General features: G+C 51.6%; 7 protein-coding genes across 7 annotated transcripts; 2 read left to right on the forward strand and 5 right to left on the reverse strand.

Moving 5' to 3' along the window:
• Positions 1–1,714: 1,714 nt before the first annotated feature.
• On the reverse strand, positions 1,715–3,109 carry GLOTRDRAFT_102338 (uncharacterized protein; the record flags this gene model as incomplete). The annotated part of the gene is made up of 5 exons (XM_007862772.1): positions 1,715–1,840; positions 1,906–2,168; positions 2,221–2,342; positions 2,410–2,479; positions 3,097–3,109. 5 exons carry the CDS (start codon positions 3,107–3,109, stop codon positions 1,715–1,717), a joined length of 594 nt encoding a protein of 197 aa, XP_007860963.1.
• Positions 3,110–4,610: 1,501 nt separating this feature from the next.
• On the reverse strand, positions 4,611–5,997 carry GLOTRDRAFT_90048 (uncharacterized protein; the record flags this gene model as incomplete). The annotated part of the gene is made up of 6 exons (XM_007862773.1): positions 4,611–4,752; positions 4,898–5,107; positions 5,262–5,307; positions 5,426–5,501; positions 5,612–5,761; positions 5,911–5,997. The coding sequence occupies 6 exons, from the start codon at positions 5,995–5,997 to the stop codon at positions 4,611–4,613; spliced, it is 711 nt and encodes a 236-aa protein (XP_007860964.1).
• A 934-nt stretch (positions 5,998–6,931) lies between these two features.
• On the forward strand, positions 6,932–7,878 carry GLOTRDRAFT_68359 (zf-C3HC4-domain-containing protein; the record flags this gene model as incomplete). Its single annotated transcript, XM_007862774.1, has 4 exons — positions 6,932–7,039; positions 7,099–7,225; positions 7,277–7,739; positions 7,791–7,878. 4 exons carry the CDS (start codon positions 6,932–6,934, stop codon positions 7,876–7,878), a joined length of 786 nt encoding a protein of 261 aa, XP_007860965.1.
• GLOTRDRAFT_68361 (nucleoporin) lies at positions 7,627–13,077 on the reverse strand (the record flags this gene model as incomplete). Its single annotated transcript, XM_007862775.1, has 21 exons — positions 7,627–7,739; positions 7,791–8,230; positions 8,300–8,442; positions 8,502–8,603; positions 8,656–8,776; positions 8,839–9,088; positions 9,142–9,284; positions 9,338–9,663; positions 9,712–9,797; positions 9,851–9,927; positions 9,981–10,055; positions 10,105–10,237; positions 10,291–10,400; positions 10,459–10,630; positions 10,691–10,796; positions 10,844–11,046; positions 11,099–12,083; positions 12,132–12,544; positions 12,594–12,690; positions 12,740–12,850; positions 12,906–13,077. The coding sequence occupies 20 exons, from the start codon at positions 13,075–13,077 to the stop codon at positions 7,988–7,990; spliced, it is 4,068 nt and encodes a 1,355-aa protein (XP_007860966.1). The 3' UTR covers positions 7,627–7,739; positions 7,791–7,987.
• Positions 13,078–13,313: 236 nt separating this feature from the next.
• Positions 13,314–13,732, forward strand: GLOTRDRAFT_109032 (uncharacterized protein). The gene has a single exon (XM_007862776.1). The coding sequence runs from the start codon at positions 13,460–13,462 to the stop codon at positions 13,709–13,711; it is 252 nt and encodes an 83-aa protein (XP_007860967.1). The 5' UTR covers positions 13,314–13,459; the 3' UTR covers positions 13,712–13,732.
• A 1,688-nt stretch (positions 13,733–15,420) lies between these two features.
• Positions 15,421–16,949, reverse strand: GLOTRDRAFT_113190 (uncharacterized protein). Its single transcript, XM_007862777.1, has 2 exons — positions 16,510–16,949; positions 15,421–16,459 (listed from the first exon to the last, which is right to left on the reverse strand). Exons 1-2 carry the CDS (start codon positions 16,928–16,930, stop codon positions 15,645–15,647), a joined length of 1,236 nt encoding a protein of 411 aa, XP_007860968.1. The 5' UTR covers positions 16,931–16,949; the 3' UTR covers positions 15,421–15,644.
• A 911-nt stretch (positions 16,950–17,860) lies between these two features.
• Positions 17,861–20,847, reverse strand: GLOTRDRAFT_113191 (Cas1p-domain-containing protein; the record flags this gene model as incomplete). Its single annotated transcript, XM_007862778.1, has 6 exons — positions 20,562–20,847; positions 20,429–20,512; positions 19,511–20,377; positions 19,205–19,462; positions 18,993–19,150; positions 17,861–18,937 (listed from the first exon to the last, which is right to left on the reverse strand). The coding sequence occupies exons 1-6, from the start codon at positions 20,671–20,673 to the stop codon at positions 17,861–17,863; spliced, it is 2,556 nt and encodes an 851-aa protein (XP_007860969.1). The 5' UTR covers positions 20,674–20,847.
• Positions 20,848–22,155: the final 1,308 nt, after the last annotated feature.

The raw sequence follows: 22,155 nt of genomic DNA on the forward strand, positions 1-22,155 counted from the left end.
TTCGCCGTCTGCGACTCGGCCGGCGCGCTCAGCTCTCTTGGATAATGTTTAAACTCGCCGTCACGATCCAAGTTCTGGTCGAACAAACAATTTCTGTTGGTCAGAATATGACGTCCCCCTTCCGCGACCTTGGGTAGTCTTCTGAAGTGACTGGCTCCAGCGCTGAGGTTGCCTCCTAGCGTGTGTATACAGGTGATACCGAGGCTCAAGCTCATTTACAGAACGCCTGTGCCCTCGCAGTGCTCCAGTGGGTACGTCGTCATAAGCTGCTATATAATTCCGAAATAAGAAGGGATAGACTCCGGTAAGTTATTCCTTAGTTCCCTGGCCCTCCATGCCACTGTAATCGGCCGGGGCTTACCTACTTCCGATCGCAAACCATGACTTTATCTGTGTCTGCAAAGTCATTCAGTCCAAAAACCACAATACCTACCCGTCCAAAATGCTTGACGTCTGGTTCGTTCTATCCTAGTGTCATGGTATTTTTCGTACTTGGGAGGAGAGGTGCGAGCGAGCATTCTATACCTGTACATACTGACGCTTGCCCATCAGCCATCAGCCATCCGTCGCAGGTCCCACGTTCCTGGACGCTTGTCGCTTAATGCCGTGCCTTAGCTGCGCAAATCACGCATCGGCGTCATGCGGTAATGGACAAGGCTGTGGACACCCTTGAAGGTACATGTCCTAGCTTAGTCCAACTCTATTCGTTCCCGGGAGCGCCTGGCGCAGTTGCGAGACGCTGCTCGTGGTCAGTCAACAGTACTTGTAGGAGGACCCGCACCTATTGAAAATGATCGCATTGAAGCGAATTCTAATGCCACGAAAGGAAGGTTCAGTGGGCCTACCGTATTCATCGCCCGCTACGGTATCAGAGTCTTGCTTCCGTGCCTATCTATCTGGAGCCTGGGCTGGGCCTTTCTTATTACCTGACAGCCGCCAGACCCCATAGCCATTCTATGCACCGAGGCGACGGGCTCGGGTATCTCTAGTAGAGTCGTCCGTGACGTCCAAAGTCTCAACGCTCACCCCGGCGGCAAGTCGTCGGTACTGAACAAGAGCGAGCAGCGCAGTCGAGCTGAGCCGTCGGATCTGCTGCTCCCCAGGACTCGTGACAATGCGAATCTTCGGGCGCATAAAGTTTGTGGTACGCGACATAATATATCACAGACGCGCTTCCTACATGCAATATCTAACGCCAGGCTCGGGATCGCGGCTGGGTTTGACGGCTGTGACTTGTTTCTTTTCTTTTCTCCACGGCGATCGTTAATGTGTTGGCTGACATCATGATAAGATTAGTTGTTCAGCTGGACTTAAGGTTCTCGGGTCGTGTGCGAATTCGTCCCGTGTGTCAAGATCACTTCGTGAATAATAACACGAGTGCCTGACTGCATTGAATCGGCCCAACCATGTGTGCCGCATCTACTAAAAGCCCTCTGGTATTGGCTCCCTACGAGTCGTGACGAGGAACGCCCGAGTCAAGCGCTGGTAGCCATGTTCTAGGAAGATCGTATAGGATTTTTACTGAATGTATCAAACCGGATATACTACATATTATCGCAAGGTGCCTTACAAGGCCATCCAAGAGCATACTCAAGCTTGCGGCTATGTAATTATAGAATGGAGGAGTAAGTTTCAGTGCGAGAATGCGCAGTTCTATATACCCAAATCCCGGAAAGACAACTGTTATCGCCGTATTCAGTCTTTCCTGGGATATCTATGTATAACATCGGGAGAATGTGGAAGGGGGCAAAGCGCACGGCCAATGCCCGCCGTTAATAGCGACTTCCCATTCTTGATAACTAGAGCGGTAGAGGTCCATAGCGGCTCGTGCATTTTCGAGCTAGGTTGCAGAATTGCGCCTACGTTTAATCATTGGCTATTAGGGAGGAAACGCGAAACGCTCACCGGACATACATTCTCGTCGCCACATCTTCGCCTCATGAAATGCCACATGAGCGTCTTGAGCCCGATTATCTGGTTGGGGCCTGCGCCCTGAACCCGGAGGGCATTCCGGAATGGCTGATAGAGGGCCACGTCACGCGTGTTTACCGCAGGATGTGGAATTCCTAAAACGGAGAGATCGTTCCACAATGAATGGCCGACAAGGATCCTGTTTTGTATGATTTGCGCTACGCGGGCCTGGACGGCTGAGAAGGCTGGCGCATTGTCTGTCGAGGTCGGCAGTCAGTATAGCACCTCCAGACAGAGGAATCCACGCACGAAGATGGTGAGGCTGGATGCCTGTGGAGGCGGTCCGATAATCGGCTACGGGCGTGGCAGGACTCGGTGCGACGAAGGTGTCAAGCACGACTTGACCCCGGTAGTCTACGATAGCCACGCGTCTATAATACGCATAATAGTGTAAATTTCAATTTTTCCCGGTTGATGCGCCGCCCACGCAAGACGTACGCCAGCATCGAGGTGCTTCCGCCTGGACCGACGCCGACATTGCAGGTGGAGATGGCAATGACTTGATTGTCTGGGTCAGTGATTTTCGACATTGGGAAGAAGACAACAGTGAAGACAATACGAACGAGTTGAGACTGAGGACAGCTGCAGAGTCTTTTAACACTGGCTGTTGAATGTAACATCGTTCTAGGGTGCTTGAGCAACGCTAAATGACAGACAAGGGCGAATTCCCAAAACCTGACAGAGAAAGAAGAGATGGAGGAGATGGATTGGCATTTGAGTGAACTCCGTTGGCATTCATAAAGTCAAGTTTAGGCTATAGCAGAGACCCCGCTGCGAGAGGTTCTATAACGTTTCGAGACCTAGTTTGAATGAATTGCTGGTACCACCCAGCAATGTCAGAGTAAGCATCAACGATCGGAGGCAGCACGAGGAAGAAGGCCTACAAAGTACGTAGGAGTCGATGGGGGCAGGCAGCGGCCAGGGATCACGATTTCCGCGGACGAAGGAAGCGTCGCAAAGCTGCAAAACAAGCCAGCGCAGCTTCCTCGTCCGAGGCGGAGATCCTGGAGATGCAATTTAGCCTTCCAGCGACGGCAGATCCAAATCTCCCCCCGAAGCGCCGTGCAGCTCGCCCCCGACGTTGGCGACTTGATAGGCTATCCGCTAGCCCAGACGATCCGCTGCCATCCACGGCCATCTCGGCCTCCAGCCTTGCGTTGTGTCATGGCCACAACATTGTACTGCGCTGCTGGAGCTGGTTCTAGACCTTGAGCAGGAGCGGTGGCCAATCCCTTGATGGTGAATCTAGCGGGCATGAATCGAACTACTTCATTGATGTTGTGGAGCGACATCAGCCAGAGGAGCAGCCTTGGCCATCAAGTCCGCGGCAGATCCGCGAAGCCTGTATTGCCTTTTCTGGCCACAGAGGCCCAGCGAATATTGTCCCCCTGTTCGAATGTACCACAACGCCAGCCAAAATATGGAGACGCAACGCGTCAGTATCCAAATCCTGCGTCATACTCAATTCCACGTCGCTCGTCCGGCGTTGTGGGGCCACACTACTGTATGATTCTTTCCAGCGAGTCTAGGCCGTATCTCTAGTTGCAGGCTTGGAGTATGCGATCACTAGTACGGCAATCCTTCTTCGGTATCCCTAGCATGAAGCTAAGGCCCTCGATCCGTTTGAGATACTCATACATGGAAGAAATGCCAGGACCCTTTGTAACGTCGAATATGGGGGAGGCTCTTCTCACGAAAATCCTGAGCTACCCGGGGACCCTCGCATCGTAAACATAATCCCCGCTCGAGGCGGCTATATCATTGCAGTACGTAAATTAACTTGAACTATCATCTGTCTCTGAAGGCCTCGGTAGGTTGTCGACGCGTTGACTGGCCTCATAGCATATTTGCCATAGGATGCCATCAGTCATTTCCCGCAGAGTGAGTGCTCGGTGCAGCACGTCCTTGACACGACCAATGTTACCTCCGGTAGCTTGGAGCATGGCTCGATCCTTGCGTCTGCGGCAGCAGTGTCTTTCTGGAAGTTGTCATCTCTGACAAAGCAGGTGGCTTGGATTCATCCTCGAGAGACCGTACCAAGTTCACCCAAGATTAGCATACCACTTAACGACGATCTATCGATCGCCCATGTCACGGAAGAGTCCGTTAGACACTGGGCAAGGTCCTCCAAGCTGAGGTAATCTTATGACAGGAGGAGCCAGATCTGGCAACCACCCTACGTCTAGTATTTGCGAACCAGTGCTTATTACGGTAAACCCTTCTTTTAGGACGCAGGTCCGTGCAGACAAGTCCTCCAAGAGCATCCATGGGAAGGAACCTATCGCCTGATGAACGTCCCGTGCCCGAGAAGACGGCCAGGCTAATGTTACACCAGCCGAAGATTGTCACAGGGACTTGCGTACTGGCCAGAACAGGAAATTATGTCGCCAATGGCAGATGTCGGTTCACGAACCGTGATTACGCGTTTGCAGAGCGAGGCGCGTTCCCGCTATTGCCTCCACGGCTTTTAATATTAATCTGGGACAGGGCAGAAAGATTAAATCGGACGAGAAGAGCGTGCCTGCACTGGACAAGATCCGTCCATATTACAGACTGTGCCGGTATTCTTTTGCGCATCTAGAAGGGCCAACGCCCATGCCCAGAGATGCAAGTGACATATCTGCATTCTGGCGCGCCTGTTAAGCCCGCTCGGCATTTCCTTTGGGTCCCGAAGCGCGCAGGGAAGGGTACATAGACTGTACCGTGCCTTCGGACGCAATGACACTGGCTTCTACCAGCGATGTTCGACGCAGATACTCCTTTTGGAAAGATGCCGCCTGCCTCGAGTGGGTGAGCAGGAGCGTCGGCGGTGAGTCCATTTCGCGGGTAGCACACCCTCCGAGGGCCTTCTTTCATTCCCGAGCATCAGCTTTAAGTGACCGCGTTTGCCCGTGCGGCGTCAGAGATTGCGGAGGAAATGGCGTACCATAAGTGTGCACCTGCGTGGATCGGCACCGGAACCGCCGGTTCGTGTCTCAGGATGAATATAGCGGAAATGTACGCCCCCATATCAACGGAGTGTAACGATCCCGTATCCTCTTGACGCGATCGTGTACGTGAATTATGAAATCGAGATCCGAGGTCGTATATCCCCTCGCCGGTGCGCTGAGTGTGCCACATCGTGAACAGACTCAAGCTACAGAGGTCATTTATCCAGCTCTACTTAATATTGGGGACTGTTCAACTTTCAGCGTTCAGTACGCAGGACGCAGGCCAGATATATATACCCGTGGCGACTGTGGCTATTAATCGTCTTAGAAGGCGTTTCTGATCCTAACCCACCTACACACGGCTCTAGGTGCGAGTTGGTTACTTGGGTTCCTGTATGTGGGCTCCCTGAAAGCCCCAAGCCGTAGTAGAAGCTGCTATCGACGTCGGCAGTCTACTAGGTTCCGTAGACGGGTGGAGTGCCGGTTCTAGACTCTTCGTCATGGGCGGAAGTGAAGGTGCTTACAGTCCCAGAGAATGATAAACGAAGCTGAAGGTGGGGTAACGCCTTCAGCGGTTTGGATACCGACTCCGGCGGGGCGCTGTGTCATAAAGCAGAGCGGGAAAGTATGGACGCAAGTAGAGCGCGGCTCATATAACCTCTCGTAGCGGAAAGCCGAGTATACGCGGGTGAATTACCGTACTAGCTCACACTAGCACGGAAAATCCAAGCGCTCATGTGGCTGGGCTGCGTTACCAACATCTTCGGGAAAGATCCCTTAACAAAGTCCTTTGGGGTCGGGTGGAGCATGCCTATGCGCACTCCACGAGCGGATATTCTCAGTAGCCACTCCGAGGAAATCTGAAATGGACGGATTTTACGTCCGTGCCTGCAATGCCGAGATGCTGCGCTTCAACTCAGCAAAAGTAAACGGCTGAACCTGGACCAAATTTCTTGATACGACTGAGCCGTCCGATTGCCTCTAGAAGTCAAGATCGTGGCAGGCTCACCTGCCCGTGTTCCCGGCAATACAAATATATCCGTAACAACGAAGGTCGCCGCGGGACGGCGGTGCACGTTACCGCCCTGACGGCCATGTTTTTGCGAGATTGACAAGGTTGCCGTCCGCGTAGACTTGCAGCCTAGCATTCCAACACGGGCAGTAGTGCATGCCGTTGCCACTGTACGTCAAGACCCTGGCTCATTATTTCGAGCTGACTCGCACCAGGCCAGTCCTTCAGTAGACAAAGAGCAAATTCATGAATACCCTGAAATTCACTAGCGGGGATGTTACGTACTGTGCTGTTTGCGCTCCAATGCAGCTGTCCTGGGACAGATAGCTTTGGGACCGATGGTAGATCCCCTGATGCAACTTTCAGTGTGAAATCGAGTATTGGACCACCATGCGCCTATGAACGAAAACGGCGGGCCACTGGGCGCCATCAAAGCCTTAGCTACGGTTCTTGGTATAATCTTTCCACTTCAAGAGTTATAGTTGTAGTGCCTCCTCATGCCAGAGCAAGGGAGTATGGGGAGGTCGTAGGCCCGGATAGCAAGATATACGACGTTTGGTCCTGGCGCTCAAGTGTCGACAGGAATGCTCCAAGTCACCTCTCCTGAAGGAATCGAGAGCTCAAATCCACTGAGTCTCGAAATTTTTGAAACTTGTACTTTCGCATATTCCTCCGTCATGTTGACAGCCAGATGTAGATTCCCAGACCTGAGGTTTTTGGCAAGCGGAGTGAACATCTTCCTGTAGCTCCTTCCATATGAACCTTCGTATGGGTTAAGACGCCAGCTACTAGACATATTGCCGACCAGTCAAAACAAAGTCGGAGGCCACTCATTTATTGGCCACTCAGTTGCGCCTTACGCTTTGGTTACGCTGACAGACGCGTCGCATCACGTGAAAGTAATGAGTAACGCGCCACAGCGCGTCACGCCAGCGGCAGCGCTGCTTGAATCGGCCGTGTATACCCTGCGACGTGGCCCTTGCTATACAGCTTTCCTGAACCCTTGAAGGTCGTGAGGATGCCCGCAGAGACTCCGGACGAGAAACAATGTCGCATATGTCTTGATGGTCCTGATCCTGAATTGGGTCGGCTCATACGGCCGTGTCAGTGTCGAGGGTCGATCAGTGTAAGTGGTCACTGGAAGCGGTAGCTGAACTGAGGTCAATGTTCACCATATAGCCATAGTATGTGCACGTCAAGTGCCTCCAGCGTTGGCGGAACTCTTCAGAGACCGCCTTCTTTGCGTGTCCACAGTGCAACTATCGTTACCACTTCGCACGCACCAGAGTCGTGGGCATCGCGACCAACCCTGGTGAGCCCGTCGGATTTTCATCAAATGGGACATGGCTCAGTGGTGATGAAGTTGTTGTTGGAGCAGTGTCGTCCGTATTGTTTACGCTCCTCGTCCTGTGCTCTTCATTCGTCACGACCTATTTCCTGAGTTCCCTAGAGGACAGTCCAGTGGATGGCTACTACTACGTATCTTTCTGGCCCTACGATGTTGTCAGAGATATTGTACGTGCCGCGATTCGGATTATGCAAGATCAAGATGCCATTCTGGACGACACTCTCGTAGGCGGGCGAATTCGGCGGCCTCGACCATCTACTCCCATTCCCATGAAACCTCCGGGTCTGCTGAAGCGATTGGCGCAGCGGTTTCTATTGGGTCTTCCCGTGGTTGGTGCGGGATCGCTGGTGCACATGCTGTTGTCAATGCCTTTCCCAATCGGGTGGCTTGCTCGTTATCGGGCCACCCGTAGTAGGCGGGGTGGCGGAGACCTTGCGACCATAGTAATTGTGGTCCTTATCATTGTCGGAGCTGCCCGGTGAGTTTGCAACGTGTCGTGCGTCCAGTCCTGGTGCTGAGTGGTACGAAGTACGCTCCTGAAGGTCTACGGCTGGACACAGAAGATCACTCAGCGTCTTCTCCTGCGGGCAGAGGACGCTATTCTTGAAGTCGGGTGAAGCCGGGGTCATCAGTTTTGGAGGATCAGCAATCGGCCACATATATGAATATGTACGATGAGAATATGGAAATGATGCGACTACATACATATACAGTATCTCCAGAACATCACCAGACCTTGCCGCCTGTCCGCACGTACCGTCTGAGTGCCTCGTAGGCAGCTTTGGTTTCTGTCCTATTCGGATCCAACTCAGAGAGATACAGGCCCACCGCGCCATCTATCCGATCTACTGGGAACTCCCGAGCAGCAGATGATAGCGGTCGCTGTGCTTCTTGCATCCAGTCTGTTAGAAGCACCGCGATGTCCGAGGAGATAGCTTGGACATTAGATTGGTCATTGAATGGTGGGACCTATTCCACATAGAACAGCGAAGATCGTCATGAGGACTTAATCTTGTCAAACTGGCTCTGCTAACGCACCTGAGATTCGTACATCTCATTAAAGATGTCCCAGATCTCGCCATAAGGCACTCCACACTGCACCAGAACGCGCGGCGCCCATCCGTACGGGATTACACCCTTGTTAGCTAGCTCAAAGCGAACAAGCAGAGATGCAATGTATTCTGCATGGGCGTAAGCTCATTGTGCGCTCGGATGCTAAGAATTTGAGCTTGACACTCACGCAGAGGGAACGCGCTCTCCGAGGGGTAGAACCGGTGCCCAAGCGAAACAACCTTTGAGATCAACTGGTCTGCGCCTTCTTTAGGATCGACCCCTGCGGTGGCTGGCGAGAAAATCATGCTTCTGTTTGTATAATCGGTATAGCGCTAACTCACTATCCGCGAATATTCTGTTCCAAATAGGTCTCACTAGATGTTCATCTCGATGATCAGAGACATGTAGAATCAGCAATTGCATCTCTCGAAGATCGAAAGGCGCGGCGTATAACTCGAAGAGCTACAAAGGATCCTAGCGTTAGCTTCGCCCGCCGGGAAGAAATTCAGGCAGGCTCTACAAACCTCAGTCATGGTGAACAATCGTCGCCCGAGCAACTGGATCCTCTCTCTGACTTCTTCTGCGTCTTTAATATGGGGTACGAGGGTGTGGTACATTTCAAGCTGCACTTGCGCAACCTCCAGCTTGTCCTCCAATTCTGCTAGGAAAGCGATTGCCGTCTCATGTCTCCCCTCAGCTGAGATTGGGTGTGACTTCGCGTTGCCAACGGCCAGGGTCAGATACTCCAGCCGCTCCTCCAGCGTTAGTCCGAGCCTACGAAGCCGATATCAACAACCCCACGCGTTCTTAGAATCCGCAACACTGACTGCAAAGAATCTGCGAGAGCGGCAAGTACCTCTGCTGCGCGTAGTGGCTGACCATTTTTGACATAAAACTGCCATAACAATTGATATTTCTGCACTGTTATCGGTTCGCGTCTTAAGTGAGCTTCGAGGTAAGGAGGACGCATCTGTGTAAATAAATGATGAGATGGGATCCCGGAGCAATGGCTCATGCACGAACCTCCAACAGTTCATCGGCGACTCCCTTGCCCAGTAGCCATTCATACATGGTGGAATGGAACATTTCGTCGTTGCTGGCGAAAGCTAGTGCGAAGGCATGACTACGAATAGTTTCCGGATCTTCCGGTCCGTCTCCTTGTTCGGGTGCTGCACCTGCCCTCTCCTCGAATACGGTCAGGGAGTCCAACACTAGGTCATAACATTGCTTCCTTCGTTCCCAGAACTCTGAACGTCGGTCGCTCGCAGGGCAGCCGGCATACCAGTACTCCTGACCAAGACGTTCGGCGTCGACGACCTGAGCGTAGTGCAGTGGCAATTCCACAGCCCCTGTCATGTATTAGTGAGAGTAGGTCATTGATATCAAGCGATACAAACCTTTCGGGTATCTTAGCTGCTGATATTCACCACATATCTCGCGAAGTTTCTCTAATGTCAGGATGGCCCCCGCTTTTATGAATAGTCTTGATAGTGCGTTATTGGTAGTAGTACTGGGCCACTATACCATGTCACTCACCGCAGTGACTCGTTCAACCAATTCTGCTTCTCCGCCAAATTGACTGTTTCCGCGGCTTTACGCACATTCTCTTTGGCCTAGGATCCGTCCTTGTTCAGCACCCTCCTATGGAAACCAGGTCACCATTTACCTTATAAAACAGGACATCATCTGTACTACAGAACGAGCCACATCGCTCCTGGAGCACTTCGCTTATGGTGTCAACCTATATTAATGTCAACTCACTGAAAAGCAAAGCTAAGTCAATCACGGACGCTAATCTGTTGCCCTATCTGCTGGTCGATCACCACGTTCACGAGGGCCCTGGCCGCAGTAATGCCTTCACTTGTTACCACGAGACCCTCAAAAGTAAGTGAGGTAATCATCTTCTGGGTCTCAGGGTCACATCTGTAAAAGTGAAAGGATTAGATATCGTATAGAGTGTTCAATCCGCCACTCACTGGGCAATAAGGTCAGCTAGCTTGTAGTCTACCAAAAGGAGAAGGAACGATATAGCTTCGATGGTCCTAGCAAGCAGCGCTTGAAGTTGTGAAACTGAGCTTTGTTCGGCCTAGAGGAAATCCTCATTAGATCCCACAAACTCTAGAGCATGTTGTGTATAATAATACCTTCCACGCTTCTTGCTCGCTTGCAGCGGCGCCTCTCGCACCTGCTTTGTCCCCAGGAGCGGAATGGAACAGATGCGGATTCTTGTCCAAGAATTCCTTCAGAGCGTGAAGGTTCTTCTGTGTCGTCACGAGAGTCTCCTCAGGTATGCCGCACTCTGCTAAACCGAGAGCCCTGTGTGATATCAGCATGCCTTGTTCATTCTTGCCGGACGTAACCTGCGGGGTCTCTTACCCGGTTTGGACCAACTTCACTTTCCACAATGGTCGTACGAGTCTCGCAAAGTAGAATGCGAATCCTTCTCGACGGCCACTGAAGATCGCACTCCCCGCATTCTCACCTGTATCACTTGAGCGATGCGAAAATATCGAGATATAAGCCACGTACTTGTGCCAAGCGTTGCCCGTTCTGCCCACATGGGTCGCTCCCCAAAGTCATAGAAGGCTTGTTTTGCTACAGCCGCTATCTCGGAGCTAACGTTGGCTATCTTTCCAGTACTCAGCGTCGGTGATGCGAAGTTATCGATATCCAAGAATGTGTTGCCACTTGCGAGTGCGAGCAACATAGCACACGTTTGATCTCGGCCAAAACTGCGATTATACATTGTCTTGCAGGATCTGGGAGAGGATAACGGACACATACCTGTCTCGGAAATCAAGAATAGGCTGAGGATTGCCATCTGCGTGGAAATCTTCAATAACCGCTCGCAAGTAATCAAGCGCTCTTCTCTTCCACAGATATACTAGTCCGGCGTTCGTCAGGATCATAAATTGCGTTGGAGGCTCGCAAAACTGGACAGCGAGCTCGTTTGCTGCCACGGGTACAGGGGACTCGGACGGAGTCGAGCTGTGATAAGGTGTGCGAGGAATAGGTGCGATTGCCCAAGTACGACCAGATATCTCGATCATGGTCGCGTACTCAGTCAAAGGCGGGCGTGACGGGCCAGGTGTAGTGACGGGGTAATACGACTGCATTGGTGGACGCGGTGGTTGCTGAGGCTGGATCTCCTTTACTTGCCCAAGCTCTCCAATCTTGGTGAGATCTGGCGCCATGCAGAGAATGAAATCGTTCCCATCCATGCCGTCGCCGGGTTCTGCAGCTATCGTAAGACCAGAAGTGTAGCAGACGTTCTCTATTCTTGACACAACGTAAGGCGGATATGCAGGTTGCGGAGGTGGTTGCCCTGAAGCCAGTGCGCTGGCAGTAAATAGCCCGTCATCTGGATGTAGAAGGTTGACGGGTGGTAGGCGGACATGAACCAGCTGTAGTGGCCGGTGCCCAGGTATGGAAGAACTGCTATTCATTACATTGAAGGAGTACCCGTATCCGGCTGACGAAGGTCCGAAGTACAGGCGGACACCGTTCACTGTTGTAGCCATGAGTTGCACGCCTGATCGTGGGGCTTCATTCTTCTCAATGACATGCAAGCTGACGATCTGGAAACTACTGGGGGTGATGGCAGGATGTCCAGGTACCTTCTGTTGAGCGATATTGTACAGACTCGAGAGCGTCTGCAGTTGTTGGACTGATTTCTCTCCGTTTGGCCTGTAGATGCTTATTGTGTTTCTGGAAGAAAGCGCATAGAAGCAGTCCCTTGACGGATCGGAAACCAATAGTTTGAAGTTGTCTGCGTGACTGCTCAGATGGAGACAATACCAGTTGTGACATTACTGACCTTCTGATCTGGGAGTAGCGAGCATAGGGAACAAACTCTGCATCCCGCTAACCGAGTGATTTACCAGTTGCACTTTCTTACCGAACCAGCCTTCCTTTTCTTGATAATGCAACTCGTACAAGTTGCCGTCGTGAGCCCCGCACATGAATATTCGGCCATTCTTCGTACCGATCACCGATGTCATTTCAACTTCCGTGGTTATTGACATGTCGGTCGCGTAAAGTTTTATATCTTTGAGACTGCGACTGCCGGGGGGAGGCGTCGACACAGATAGGCCGAGGAGAAGGACGGACACCGGCGTGCAGATGACAAGCAGATAGACTATCTCGTCAATGAAAATGTTTGGCTTGGGCTTCACAAGAGCGACGTGGGAAATGACATCAGGCTGGTCGACGAATGAATGCAATTCCTGGCTTCACGTACTGTCAGCAATGATTCCCAGAGCAGATCACAATAAAATACCCTTCCACGTAGTCCCATAGAAAGAGCTTGTGGTCAATGGTAATCCATACACGATCAATTTCAGGCATCAGACCCATATGTGAGGTTACATTGGCGCCTCCAGTGCGACGTTAGCAATGGAAAATGGGCGAGGATTGTAGACGTACTGTCATAGTGGTAGAAGACAGCGTCGGGGATGTGAGCTATCCTCCGCTTTGCAAAAGGGACATGCTGATTGTCGTTGAACACGCTGTACGACGAGGAAAATGGCATTTGGGCTGGTACATGGGCTTTTAGCTCGTCAGTATGACATGGAGGATGCAGTCCACATACGGTTCGTCAATAGATCCCCAACATCCGGCACCAACTGAGCATCCTTTGATATTTGGTCCTGCAAGACCCTACTTGCACTCTGGAGGGCAGGTAGGTCTGGGGCGGCGGGAGATTTTGAACCGGGGATCGCATTTCGTGATACAACAGAGGAAGGACCGGCGGTTTTGAACATGTTGAGAATACAGAGGAGACGCGTCCGTGACGCGAGAATCCAGCAGAGTGTGGTGCGCGGTGGGCGTCAATAGTGGCACGCACGACGCGGTCGTTCCAGGTCTAAGACGCGTCGAAGGAACCAACTCGCTAGCCACGTGCCGAGCCACAATGTGGCCACATTTGTGACATTTCTACGAATTCCGAAAGACAAACACCGTCTCAAAGATTAAGCGCTTAAGTGCCGAGTCAATAAGCAGCCAATACATGCACATTGCAGAACTAGACACCAGAATGTCTATTAGGCCTATCTACAACAACTCCCGGTGGGCTTTTTGACAAGGCATCATCTGAATATCTACGTCGTCCGGTCCGAAGCTTCCTGCGCAACATCCTCCATTTCCATGCCTCTTTACCTCGCTTCACCAGTGTTTTCTTCCACTTCTGCCTCAGGAGCCTCCGATACCGGCTTTTATCCCCTGATGCACCCCCTACTACTTCCTTCTGTACCTTCCACATCCGCCGCTGGGTATCCAGGAGTTTCTGCTGAGACAGCAGATCCTTTGCAGGGCTCGTGTGGCCTTCTTTCGCTAAGAAGGATGCGAGGCGTCGCCGAACGCGCTCATCGACCACAGACGGGCCCCATCGCTGCTTGAAAGCAGCCACGAGCTCACTCCCGGCCGTCCCGCAGCGATGCGAGCGCTTCAAGCTACGCAGGAGTAGGAAGAGGGTTGTCGAGTCAGGCCGAAGGCACAAGTCCGGCCGATGCTCGAGAAGCGAGAATAATGTGTCGCGTAGCGACAGATAAGCAGGAAAATTGAAGCGCTTCGCAGGATGAAAGACAAGAAATTGGTGCACGATGTCGAGGCATGCCGCCCGCTCCTTCTTGTTTATAGGTGGAGAGAGGGTCTCTAGGTATGTGCGGACGATCTGGAGGGCACTCGAAGGAGAGTTCGCCCGCAGTAAAGCGGACACGACCGCCCTTATAGCATGGGATTGTATCTGCACACGATGGTCCGATGCTACAACCACCCTTGGCCAATATTCCATCACGCAAGCGTATCTCACCGCTTCGTCTTCCGATGAAGGCTGTGAACCAGTCGCTACAACGAGCTTCCCTTTTTCATCCCTCGTCCTGAATCCTCGTCTGTGGGTGGAACCAAGAAATTCCAGCCAGACTGGGAAAGGCATAGGCGTAGCTTCCTCTTGTGTTAATTCATCCCATGCCTCCTGCCATCTGCCAGTTCTCACCATCCACCTGACCCATAACTTCCATGTCTCGTTGTCTGGCTCGACGCCTGCATGGCGCATCTGCGAGAACAAAGTCTGCACAGTGCCAAAAGAGGCGTGTCGGAGAGACAATTGAATGAGGATGTTGAAGGATCGGGCAGAGTACATGGCCGGATATGAGTTATGATATGTCAGGAGGTCCGGGAGGTTTGGTGGCTTGCGGGTGTACTGAAGGTAGAAGAGCAAATTTTGACACAGGTTGGCCGGCGTCTTGGGATGAGGAAGTGAAGGTGGTGGGAGGGTCCGCAATGGCCCAGCTTGGACAGTAGGAACCCCTACAAGCTCATTCGTCGGATGAAACTCTTGGTTCTCCATGACACGGGATGGATCGGGCAGAGATGCAGCTTCCAAGTCTGCAAAACCGTCCGCTTTGAAACTGGCGACCAATGACTCGCTCCCTACACGTATATAAGGTGCAGCAGGAATCCCGTCGCTCCTCTCAACTGCAGTATTCAAGGACGATGCTCCGTTCTGGTTACCGCAATCTGTAGACACGGGTGGTTCCTTCTGCTGACGTCGTGACAATGGAGGATAGACACTGGCTTCTGAGGAGCAGGCTCTGGCGATCTTGCTTCCGCTGAGATCAGATGGATGGACTCGCACTTCCCTTAAGTTAACGAGTAGATTAATGAATGGTCTCTCCACGGAAGTCGACTCCTTCGCAGGGCTGGCACTTACAGCGGTGAACGTGAACCGGACGCCCGAGAAATACTTGTTGCGTCTGACACGGCATATTCAGTAGCAAGAGCAATCCGACTGATATGGCGGCTGCCAGAAACTCGGGAAGTATGACGGTCTTGTATATTGCGCGTCCATGCCCGACCGGCCGCGACTCGAAATATGTTGCCCAGGGTATCCGCTATGCTCGAAGACTTCGGGAAGACATGGTGGAGCATACATAGACATGAGTGAGCTGCTTCAGGGTAAGAACGAGTGTCGGAATCCAGCTCTAAAGCAGCTCCAAGCAGAATTCTGGCGAGCTGGCTTCAAAGTTAACCGGAACCTGACACAGGAATTTTCGCCACAACTCGTCCCGATCCACGCGGCAAACCAACGCAAACACTTTATCCTGCCACACAGGGAAAGGCATAGGATCGAGTTCCATTGACTATAGCACAGAGAATTGCGGAAGCAGACATGACAGATATCATAATAATGAACGTATAAGTTGCGGAAATGCGTGAACACAAAAAAGCGTGCAATAATGCTATAGAATGAGTGCCAACAGAAGCATGCCGCGGACCAGGAAGTCCATATAAATCTCAAACATAGGCTCGGTCGATCAAAACGGCCGACACTCTAGAATTCCTCCATAGGTTGACCCATACGTCCCACCAACCATCCCACTTTCTGCACCCAACGGTCTCTGACGTCCCGCATAACATCCATCCCATGATCTTTCGCCTGTGCAAAGGCATCCAGATCCCTCTCCCATGTTCGCACGGTCTCCTCACGGTACATCCCCCCTTGACGGTTCACGGAATCATCCACCCGAAGAACCCAGGCTTTCCATTCTTCCGATAGCCGCGGAAGAAGTAGAGGCGCAAGCGATGATTGCGCCAGAGGCGGCTGCTCCAGGATGTGCGTAGTCAGAGCAGACAAAAATACGAAGACCTCGGAAGGGTGGAGTTTGTCTTTGGAAACGGGAGCGGAGGAGGGTGGCGACGCGGACTGGTTACCAGGTGCCACAAATGAGAAATAGGGCAGATAGGTTGAAGCAGCAGTGACAAAAGCATCAATGTGAGGTCTCAGGCGAGACAGGACGTACGAGTCACGCATCCCTCCGCTGCTAAAGCTATCGGATGTGGATGAACTGGGAAAGACGGTGGATGGCTGGCTGAAGCCGAATCCTAGACTGCCATGAGAGCTTGAGCTTATGTTGTGCCTGCTATTGCCCAATCCAGCTGAAAATGTGGATGATGACCCTTGGGAAAACGAAGAGGCATGAGAAAAGGGATAGGCGTCGCGAAGCTTCTTGGCGGCTTGTGCAAGTGCGTGGAGAGCGGTATCCAGTGTCGGCCGGGGAATAAGTGAAAGAACGACAGGTTTCAGGGAAGGTTGCGCAGTTATGAGGGAGGTAAGTAGTGGTAGAAGAGCTTCGGGCGGTAAGCTCGCTAGGGTCGGGTGAGTCGATAAAACCTTAAGCCTCGGAAATGGTACTCACCCAGTAAAACACCGACATCCATGTCGTTACCATCATTCGAAGCCGCTCCCTTGCTGTCTTTACCCGGCTTCTCGCCTTTGCCACCCCCGTCTGCCGACTGGACCATACGAGCTCTCTTGGGGACGGCTCGTTTTGGTCGCTCGGGAGTGGGACTCCTATCCATGCTTTCATCTCTTGGCTGTATATTCTCTTCGTCCTCAGCCTCGTGTCTTCGTTTCGAGCCTCGTACAGGAGATGGCTGTACGACAGCTGGTGCAGGCTGGAATGCCGACACCTGTCCATGTGAATGATTAGGGCGATTCATCCCCATGACAGATGAAGAGGAACCAAGGCCGAAGCCAAAGCCAAACGGTGAAGGGGCTTGCTTGACTGGCCCAGCATGAAAGTCGAGATGAGGATGGGGTGGCATAACATAGGCCATTGTTGATAATGGTGGTCGTGGTTTAGCCTGGTACGCGCAAGGCCCCGCATTACCGAGGGCGTTACCGTGACGCCCTTGCCCTAAAGTACCCACGTGACTACCTCCAACCTATTAGAACTTGCGCAAAATTTGATCTTGACCTGTGTGCGACCTGCACGGTCACCTCTCAGAATCTCACTGGCGACTTGGATCCTTCATCTATTGCTGTTGTAAGTCCTACACCATGTTGCTCGACGGTGACGAGAAAAAATATGAATCGCTACTTCGAAGCGTTCGCGCTTATGAATGTTTCATTATACCCAAATTTCTGAGTCTTTACGAGGAGTCGCGTTTCGGCTACTGACACTCATTCAAAAGGTGTTTCGCAGTCGCCATCCTTCTCTATCGGTGAGTGGATATCTCATTCTTCACGAGTGATGAACAAAATAGAAGTCAAGCCCTGATCCGTCTCAAGGACGGGTATTGATGAGCATCCATGCTAATACTGACCTCATTGTATTTTGACTCGCATTGCGGCAGTATGCTGATACCTTTTTTCAGGAATCTGTCATTCAGTTCGTTGTTGGTGAAGGTCAGTCGATATAACCGTTCGTGATAAATGATTAGTATCTTTTCTACTCGAGATTTCCGAACGATGTCGATCAATGGATTGACTCTCGTCAGGCGGATTTTTTGTCTTCAACCTAATGATTTCTTTGGTCGTTTCGTCTGCGCTGTATATTCGATTGTTGACGCGTCGCTTTCTAGAGCATATCTGCTAAGGAGGTCTGGATGCAATGGAAATTATGGAAGAGGTATCTATGAGTCCCTGTGGTATTTATGTACTCCTTATATTAGGCCAGTATGAGACTGCGAGTATTATGAAGCTATATATATCATACATCAATATCATTCATATCTATATGCTGCTGCAGTTGATCCGCCCATATATCATGAGACTGGCCACAGTACATTCAAGAGCCACATCAGTCCGACTCCGAGCAGAACCTTGGTCTTCAATCCAAGGTCCCATCTATCCGAGGAAGACCACAATCTAAAAGCAGACGAAGATGAACCTGTGCTGCCCTCTGCCAGTCGATCCGCCCAACTTGGTACATGCTGTGATGCCGCTTCTGGTTCGTCTGCGCCATCTGCCCCTTTGCCAGTCTCGTCAGATGGACCTCCTGCGAGCGGGATCTGTGCCGTCGTAGGCGCTCTGGCCGTCAGAGGCAACGTCTTAGAGTCACTGCCACATATCCAGGTGGTTATCTCTCCAGTCGCTTCGGCTACGAGATGGCTCGCATAGACAAAGACAATTGTCGTGATTACTAGATTCGTCATTCTCCATCTTGTAGCAGGAATGACGATCAGGATGCCCTTCGTATCGGCAGCGAGCCATAGGTGAAATTGGATAATGAATGTTTCCAAGGAGCACCTGCCGACGAACGCGAAGAGCCGAGAGGAAGCTGAACGTAAAACATTGCTCGCGTTTCGTAGGATGACGAACGCGCCAATGGGTAGAAAGGAGATGTACGGGTGCCAGGTGTTGTAAACGAATTTCGTAGGTTGAGAGACCTCGAAGAGCATGTACCAAACCAATACAAGACCGGAAATGACGATGGCACTCTTCACAGCTGTGTGCCAGTGAGGGTGTTCGGTGAGTCGATATTCGCGTATTTTGATTGTGGCCAGCGCGGTGAACATTCCAAAGTATACGATCCAGAGGTCCAGATTAACCCGGAAGGCCCATTCGTCGGCAGACCACCTTATCGCACACGTCCGTTGCAAGATATAGAAGAACGTCTGAAGCAGCCAGTGCTCGCGCATGAACAGACTGACCAACCCCATAGATGCGAAGATCTTGGTGACCAGGAAAGGGAAGCGATCATTGTAGTGGCAACCGATAGCCAGGGTCCCGTATATGATGAGGAACCACATCGATACTAGGGGGGTGAAGTAATACGACAAGTAGTCCGTGTTCATGGTATATGCGAGCAGGAGAGTGAAGAGATTGAGGCGGACCATAACCTACGTCTTGCGCCGTCAACGAGGGTCAAATGGACGAGTGGGCACACGATCTTACCTGGGCAACACGCCTGAAACCAAAGTCTGCCTTCTTGACATAGAATGTGGTATGTCCGTACCCCGTCATGAAAAGATATGATGCTACCAGTACACGGATAGGATTGTATATCACGGAGACTTTGGAAGCTCCCAGGTAGTGATATATGAGAATGGCAACTGTTACCACATGCATCAGTGACTGAGCCGGACAAAAATGCGTGTAAAGCATACTTTGCATCCATCCTTTCCACTCGTCTGTCTGTTCCCGATTGAGAAACCCGAGGTCTTTGTCGGACTTCCTCAGTGTACTGAGACCGGCAACGAGACTAAGAAAGCTGAAGCCTCCAAACATCCACGCATCGAATTGCTTCTGCTCTTTGAGCCAGAAACTAGTCCTGTCGGCCATGAATATCAGGCAGAGGATACCGCTGTAGACCAACAAAGGTTTGTTCTCGTCCATGGTTTCGTAGACAGCCGACATGGCGTAACCTGATAGAAATCAGCGGTAAAGATGTGACAGAGACTAACCTGTCTCACCTTTCCTATACCAAGAGGACGCAAATTTGTAAGGCCCCAGCAGGAAGACGACCGATAGGAATACCAGATACAACGCTGACGGCCACGGATACCTTCGACAACACGTCTTATCGAAGGGGAACCTCTTCGGTAGCACGTCATTACACCGAGAGTTCAGCAATATGTGGGCTTGGATGTTCACAACATCATCTGAGAAATGCAAGCCGTCGTCCGTGCGCGACGGATCCAGCATGAGGTTGAAAGCCGACGGGAATGACACTGGCAGCGGCGGATGACTAGAATAAAACAAGCGTACAGTATCACTAGATGGTGGGTTTATGCGATGGTACAGATCGGAGTTCATAGCATCGATGTCTGCTATGCGCATCGTATCCGCCCTCTCTCGAGTGAGTTTGGTAGATACGACCTCCTCCACCGGTAACATGACTATCTCATCCGCCACTAACTCCGGTGCACGGGAGATATGGCCGAGTAGCCTTTCTGTATTGGACTCCCAAGCAGGGAGACCCCCTGAGCTGTCGGAATAACGCAAATACCAGAGACCAGAGCCCAGCACCAGGAGGGCAGGTTGTGGATGTCGGCCGTCGGCGACACCTGAACCGCGCTCCACTGCGACAAATTCGGTTACCCGAGACGAGTTGAGGAATGGGTCCCAATAGAAAGTCAGTCGGGTGCCCGAGTCGGACACCAACGTATGGTCCGAGTGTTTTTGATCATCGGCAGGCGGCGACGTAGGAAGAGCGGGATCGACAACATGGGCAAACTGGAAGAAGAGCTTCCGGGTCACAGAGTCGCCAATGAATATGACGTCTCGACCGGAGAGACATCGCGAGGAATCCTTCTCCATATATCGGTGCATCATGCAGCCTTAAGGTCGAAATCAATACGCCGGAGGCTGGTGAACTCGAACCATCATACCGTCTGGCTGCCAATTCTGGCGCTTGTCATCGAGGAAACGTCCTTTGCTCAGTAGGGCCCCACAACGCAGTGGGTCGAAATAATCTATCAGAGAACTGAGAACTCCTCCAGGAACACGGTACAGGATACTCACCAAGCAGAGCATACCGTAGTAGACCGGCAATCAGTGCTACGGCCAAGGCTGCCCTTGAGACATAGTGCATCCATGACGGGTTTAATGAGAAGGAAAGACGTCCCGGAGGCATGAGAACTGTCCTAGGATTTACTCCGCGTGAAGACACCAGATTACAGACTTCAGATAGTATACATCACAGATTTGACGGGGAGAGAATCTTGCCGCAGATATCCAGCAATGTACAGCAGCGGTTGGTCGGAGACGAAGGAGCTGGGCGCGGCTATGAGATGAGACTGGTACTTGGGAGAGTTTGCAACGGAACGGTCTCGCGAGTCGCAGCAATGGTTGACACGTGGGAGGCGTACAGACGGCTTTCACTTGAATTGGTAATTACAACGGTGCGTAACAAGCACGCACAGAATACTTTGCAGTATTAATAGGTATCAAGAATACAATACTGAATTAGCATGAGTACCAAGGCTGTATATACAAGGATGCTTCTGCAGAAACCGGATAACGATGAGTCCTTGTCTCTGCTGTACATAGTAGTCCGTGAGGTGTGGCAACAGTCCGTAAATCGTGAGGGAATTAAGCACGCAGCATGCGCCTTCCAATAACCTTCGCCCGCACTAGCGCTAGAGTTTAAAAAGATGTGGAGTTGGTCGTCGTCGTAGTGAAGCCTAGTAAAATAACAGATCAGCCACTTAGTAAGCGTCAATGAATGTTATGCCACTCACCAGTTCTGTACACAGCGGGCGTCATAGGTTAGTCAATGTTCTGCAAGACCACTACTCCACTTACCCTTTGCAATGGTTATTTGATGAGGTCGGGAAACACGACAGGTATCGGCATCCAGAGCATGCTTAATCTCGCGTCAGCGTCGCAAGGGGACAACCGGAACAGGTCACTCACCAGCGTATGGGTCCGACGTGTAGAAGTTCCGTATCAACACAACAAAGAGGATGACCACGAAAGGGATAGCAGCTATGCGCAAGGCCCAAACGATTGACCGATGCCTGGTTGTGGTACTGATAATAGGATAGAACACCATGCCCAGCAGGAAACCAATCAAGAGACCGCCGAGATGGGCTGTGCCAGCCGTTCAACGCCAGATCATTCGAATCACAACTTCCGCTACTCACCGAAGTTGTCAACGTCTGGGATTACGGTGCATCAGTGTGAGGTGCTCATGAGCTACGGGCGACGAAAGGAGCTTACATGGGATATATCCGATGGCAATGGTGATAATCAACTCTATTATCATGCCCACAAGCTAGTTCTCACGTGAGTAATGGTACCGGAGGAAGAACTTGTGTCCCAAGCTTACCCGTCGCACAGGCCGGAAATGATACTTCCAGTGTGCAAAAAGATCAATAAAAGACACCTATACATAAACAGATGAGTAGAAACTGGAATTGAAGCCATAGCTCGACTGACCGCTATTGTCCCCATTATTGCGCCGCTAGCACCTACGGAAGGGGCACCAACGAGTGCGAAGTTACCTCCCAAGACGTTTCTACAATGTCGTTTGACTCTGGTAAACCCGTGCGCGGCAAGACATCTACTTACCCAAAGATGCCAGCGGCCATGTAAAGGATCAAGAAGCCTCCTG

This window comes from Gloeophyllum trabeum (genome assembly GCF_000344685.1).
Source record: "Gloeophyllum trabeum ATCC 11539 unplaced genomic scaffold GLOTRscaffold_00001, whole genome shotgun sequence".
Taxonomy (NCBI): domain Eukaryota; kingdom Fungi; phylum Basidiomycota; class Agaricomycetes; order Gloeophyllales; family Gloeophyllaceae; genus Gloeophyllum; species Gloeophyllum trabeum.

Coding starts and splice junctions, on each gene's coding strand:
- GLOTRDRAFT_109032 (XM_007862776.1), top strand. CDS start 13,460: ATGCCTCTTTACCTCGCTTCACCAGTGTTTTCTTCCACTTCTGCCTCA.
- GLOTRDRAFT_113190 (XM_007862777.1), bottom strand. CDS start 16,930: ATGGCCTATGTTATGCCACCCCATCCTCATCTCGACTTTCATGCTGGG. Junction 16,460..16,509: donor GGATGTCGGTGTTTTACTGG/GTGAGTACCATT, acceptor ACCCGACCCTAG/CGAGCTTACCGCCCGAAGCT.